The following is a 6,007-nucleotide window of genomic DNA, read 5'->3' as shown; positions in this document are numbered from 1 at the left end:
TGTAGATACAATTTTATTTGGTCTGTCAACACCTTCCTCTACAAAGTCATTGGATGTTGGTGCTTCAGATAAAATGACCGAAAGACACTGGGACCTTCCAGACAGTCAGATTCCACTTGACTTCCCTGATGCTTAGGTTTGGGAGCTTCAAGCGTCAAAAGAAAAAGCACCTGCCAAACGAAAAAGAAAGAAGTCCAATATTTTAAGGTCACCATACATTTCAAAGTATGGTTCTGGCTCCAAGGATGCGGGTGATATCGATAAAGAGGAGAAACTGAAGTTTGCTTTTAATGGGTACAACATCAACCAAGATTTGCCTAACGAATTGATGATTGATTACTCCCAGTGGATTGCCGTAGGATTGCTGAAAACTCATTCTGCCAAGTAAGAAATTTGGTATTATATTTTTACCTAACAATACTTTGCCATCTTAATCTAAATGATTACTGTCATGTGTAATCAATGATTATTTTACAGGAAAGAGACGGACAACCACTATCGAGTAAATGCTTCTGGGTTAGGTTTTAGACAATTGGACTTTGTCGTTGCATACCCACAATCAAAAAATTAGTTTTACTTGATGTCCGAACGCAAGACATGCTGGAACGATGAGGTAACTTATTCTAACTATTATCCATATCATAAGTCCTTTTGCTGATACTTAATATTCAACAATAGCATAATATAGCATACATTAAAACGTATGTATAATAACATATTATACATGTTAACCAGTGTATGATAACATATCATACATGCAGTATTTTTCATTATCATTTCTTCAACTTTAACCAACATGTCATGTACAATAGTTGTATATCATACATCTACTAAACAATTAAGGTCGAAGCTACTGATTTTGTTTGATTCGTTTTTACTATTTTACCCTGCTTTCACTTGTAGCATTTTGATGTGATCTTCTACCACTTGAGAAAGAAATCAAAGATTTAATTGGGTGATAATTATAGATATACAACGACAAGCTGCTTCTTTAAAACATATGTTGAGAAGACACATACTCGTTATTATCCAGCGAAACCGGCAGTTGACCTATCCACGTAACAAGATTATGCAGAATCAATTGTGGTGGCTAAGAATAAAAATGTTATTGCTAATATAATTCAGGGATTTTGTATGCCTACTGGATTACCATGGTATATGGTTGATGAGGTATATGTTCCAATTAACTGCGGTAAAGAATTTCATTGGGTATTGGCAGTGATTGTTTTGAAGGAAAGATTAATACGTGTGTATGAATCACTTTCAAGTAAAAGAAAAAAAGAACTTCCAATTGAAATACAAAATTTTGCAATTATGCTTCCAACTTACTTATCAGACAATGACTTTTATGATAAGACCGAGTGAACTGACTGGCCATCACTTGAAGCTTACAAAGGGAAGATTACTCAGCAAACTGGTCTTGTAAATGAAATACCATTTGATGTTGACTATGTGCAAAATATCCCACAACAAACGTCTGATAGTTTGTAAGTAAATTACAGTTTATTTTTCATGTATAATAATTTTAGAATTGATTTACTGATTATTATTATTATTATTATTATTATTATTATTATTATTATTATTATTATTATTATTATTATTATTATTATTTGAATTCAAGGACTGTGACGTATTTGTGTGTGCCTATGCAGAAATATTAAGCGAAGGACTACAAGTTCATTCATGTGGGTTTGATTCTGTATGTCAACGTGCACGCTATGCTTCCTTACTGTGACATTACGGAGTGAAAAAGGCAAATGAAGGGTACACGAGTGATAATGGAGATCCGCCTCGACCAAGGAAAAGTGTTATCGAAGAAATTGAAGCAAATGCAATTGTTACTTTAGAGTAGCAATGTTTTCTAATTGTTGGCATTGATAGAACTATTTCTTATTTTTGGTGTTTAATGTTACACACTCCTAGTAATACTTTCTTATGGTTAATGAACATTTAATGTATGTCTTTTTTTTTTTTTTGAAACAATTGATTAGCAGTTTCTTACACAATACTGTTATGATATAAAGTTTTTCTTAGTCGAAATTGAGTTTGCCTTATATTCTTTTTTTACGACGTGTACAAACAAAAAATAAAAATATATTGCCATTGCATTTGAACACATAATATGTTTACTGTAACGTAAATTTTCTTTTCAGGTAAAACTACATTACACTAATTATTAATACGTTAAATATATGTTACACATTACATATAGTATCCTGTTGTCACACTTTATATTTTCTTAAATAAAATTGTCAAACATAGTTTACCAGAATCACTTTTATAAATTATTACACAATTTCATACAATGATACAAATGTATAATCAAATATATACATTCTTAAATGAACAAAACCATTCTTTATATAAACGTATAATGTGTAACAATTAATATTGAATAGAATGACATTTTTTCCTGTGACAGATAATACACCAACACAACGTATAACGCTAAATCATACATTTCTTACTCAGTAAATACTAACGTATAACAGTTCATACAGATTATGTTTCAACTATTTTTTAAGCGAATGTTATATTTCCCGATCAACATAACACATATACCAATCAGTTGGAAATTGCAGTGATATGGTTATGAAATATGATAAATAAAAAATTACACAATCTGTTCAAATACCATTAAATATTAAATAAACAAGTGAAACTCAAATTGCAACCAAAAAACTTAAAATTAATTGTTCCAGCATTTCAAAGAAATCTAATTAAACTGATTATACTACTAAAAACAAACAAACCATCAACATGTAGAAAAAAATATTATCTTCATCATGATTCCTTTGTAAAGAAACCATAAGTCCTACGATTGTGACCGGTTCTTCCGCATTTACCGCAGCGATTTGAATTTGAAGACAATCATTCACTAGATTTCAGATGCCTTCCTTTTTTGGCCTTCCAGGAGGTCTTCGATATTTGGGCGGCAAAACTTCTTCATCATCAACAAAACATGGAACATTCCAATCCTTCTTGTCTGGCATTGGAACTATCGGGAGTTCATATGTCTTCACTATGGTTTGTGGCCTGTACAATTCAGCGCAATAACGATCATAATCCTTTACATCCACATTTTTATTTTTTAATAAGGCAATTCCATGTGGACAAGGTATTTCATCAGTTTGATATCGACCACAATTGCACATGCCACGCTCAATATTTACAATTTACCTCCGTCCCGAATCATAAACACAATAAAGATAACTTTCTGTTGGTTTAACCTGTTACCAAAAGGCATAACATGTTTCAGATGCAAAAATATTAATATACACTTAATGCAAAAAAAAAATTTTGCTCCATAATTATTTTAACACATACCATCATCCGCAAAGCTTTAACACCATTATGAGTTAGAGTTTCTTTAAATCTTCTGCCAAGAGTTGTATTTGTGTACGATGCAATTTTGTTGTTCTTACAATTCCATGCAGCAAATAAGATTCTAACTTCTTCTAGGAAACCTAGAATAGGAAGTTTTCTAGCTTCAATCAAACAATCATTAATACATTCGGCTATATTTGAAGTCATCGTTCTACCTCTATTTACTGGTGAGTGACACCTAGCCCATTTTTTATACCCAGCTTCCTCCAGATATTCCTTAATTCTTTGATCAACCTTAGCAACCTTTGACATAATATATTCAAAATCTTCTTTTTTATAAGATTCAGCCATGGAATAATAAAGGTCACTAAGTCTATCTTTACTTTTTCTAAAATGGGTGCAAACGTTTTTCCATAAATGCCATATACATGCTAGATGAGGGACATTAGGATAAACAATGCTTACACCTTCTATGATACTTTCATTTCTGTCTGAAACAACACACATGCTGTCTTTTTCACCAAATGCCTCTCTAAACTTTTGAAAAAATCAAATCCATGCGTTGTCATTCTCCGAATCAACAACACCGTAAGTTAATGGCAGAATACAACCTACATATAAATTAAAAAAGTCAAATCATTTAAAAAAATATATAGTAAATAACAAAAATTTACCTGCATAAGAATTTACCTGCACAAAAATTTAACAATGCATAAGATAAAATATATATAGTAAATAACAAAACAAAAAAAAAGTACAACACAAAAAAAAAAAATTAAACACACAATACCTGCACCATCTAATGTGCTTGCCGATACAAATGTTTCTTCATATGGACCGCTTAAATGTGTCCCATCAACAATAACAACAGGTCTACAAAATTCAAAACCCCTAATCATCGGACGCAATACAATAAACAAGTATTTAAACTCGTTATCTACTGCCTTATGCATCCGAATGTGCGATTGGGGATACACTTGGTTCAACATATATATATAACGGGATATTTTTCTATATCCATCTGCTGGTCCACCTCTAAGCATCGCAATCGTCTTTTCTTTTGCGCGCCATGCTTTCATGTAGTTAATGTCGACTCTGTAAACAGCTTTCATCTCTTCGATAATGTCCGCAGGGGTGTGTATTCTTTTGTGATTGATTAATTTTGGTGCAGTAAATTCACTCACAAAATTACTTGTCGCAACCACATTATTCAGCACTCGGTCCCTAAGACTGCAACTATGCTCCGAAACAAATATTTTAATCACAAACAATTCCGATTCGTTCATACAAGAGGCCTTCATGACCCACTGGCAATCTTCGTTGCGACAAATGAGTACATAGCTTCATCAAAATATAAAAACTTAGTCATTGTATTAACTAAAAGTATTAATCTAGCGAATAGAAAGAAAATAAATGTATTCCAGCAACTGTCCAGTAATATTATACATATCTCTGAATGTATAATATAAATTATACATTCATTTTTTAAATAATAAAAAATAAATAATACAACACATTAATCAAAGAATTAAATTTCGTAAAATATGTATTCATTTTATCAGTACATATCTGTAACAACTCATAAAAACTTAATCAATGTATAAAATAGAAATATTAAAACATAACATATTAATAACAAAAAAAATAAAATAATGCCACAGTTATATTATACATATCTCTAAATATATAATTTAAATTATACATTCAAAATTTTTAATTAAAAAATTAGTAATAACAGACAAACGAGTTCACAATCTATTAAATCAATGCATCATACATTTCTTCACCTTGCACGATTTAATTATACATTAACCAATACATAACAAATCACATTATACATTTGTATGATAGCATTACATATCAACAGTTCAAAAAAATACACAACATAAATTTCTTAATAAAAAAATCAATATGTTATAACATCAGGAGATACAAATGATATCATACCTTTTTTTGTCGGATCGTTTCGTTTTTGTGTTGAATCCATTCGCTATTGCGTGTCTTGACATTACTGAAACAAGAGTTTCCTTATCCTTGTATATCTGACTCACCATTATTTCAGTATTCTTGCAATAAGTAATGAAGTTTTTAACTTCCATTTCAGGCACATATAGAGCATACTGATTATCCGTTTCAACAACTATCAACGCAACTGAATCATATTCACTACCCTCGATACACATTACAGAACCAGTGGCTTTATCAAACTCTATTTCACTATTGTCTTTATCGCAACTTGAAATACAAATCGAAAAATTAACCAAACCAGCAAGTTGTTTCTTGAACTCAACGTAAACCCTCACTCCATTGTCGTTTCTTATTACAATTAAAGAAGAGTTTCCTTCAACCACATATTTCACTTCAATTTTTTTACGCACTTCGTCTATATCCAACTCCATGGCGATAGTAGAAATCACTTTCAAGAAAGTAATACTTTCCAAAATAATTATTGCGTCATTTTTGTATGACTTATAACTAGTTTCTGACTCCCAAATTTCAGAATTCCGCAGCAATATTGGGATATTCATGATACTTTTGGAATTTTTGAAGAACGTATGTAGAAGTATTTTGTTGCTTTATGGGATTTTTTTTGAAGAATTTTTTTGCAGCAATAGAACTTTTTTCGTTTCCAAATCTTCAATCAAATAAATCAGAAAATAAAATTTGACTTGTATAA

General features: G+C 30.9%; 2 protein-coding genes across 2 annotated transcripts; both read right to left on the bottom strand.

The window, feature by feature from the left end:
• Positions 1-2,888: 2,888 nt before the first annotated feature.
• On the bottom strand, positions 2,889-3,642 carry LOC107849878. The gene is made up of 3 exons (XM_016694626.2): positions 3,331-3,642; positions 3,184-3,233; positions 2,889-3,039 (listed from the first exon to the last, which is right to left on the bottom strand). The coding sequence occupies exons 1-3, from the start codon at positions 3,640-3,642 to the stop codon at positions 2,889-2,891; spliced, it is 513 nt and encodes a 170-aa protein (XP_016550112.2).
• A 237-nt stretch (positions 3,643-3,879) lies between these two features.
• Positions 3,880-5,729, bottom strand: LOC107849021. The gene is made up of 3 exons (XM_016693899.2): positions 5,278-5,729; positions 4,121-4,671; positions 3,880-3,941 (listed from the first exon to the last, which is right to left on the bottom strand). The coding sequence occupies exons 1-3, from the start codon at positions 5,727-5,729 to the stop codon at positions 3,880-3,882; spliced, it is 1,065 nt and encodes a 354-aa protein (XP_016549385.2).
• Positions 5,730-6,007: the final 278 nt, after the last annotated feature.

This window comes from Capsicum annuum, chromosome 1, assembly GCF_002878395.1.
Source record: "Capsicum annuum cultivar UCD-10X-F1 chromosome 1, UCD10Xv1.1, whole genome shotgun sequence".
In the NCBI taxonomy this organism is placed as follows: Eukaryota; Viridiplantae; Streptophyta; class Magnoliopsida; order Solanales; family Solanaceae; genus Capsicum; species Capsicum annuum.
This window is presented reverse-complemented; position numbering and strand designations above follow the sequence as displayed.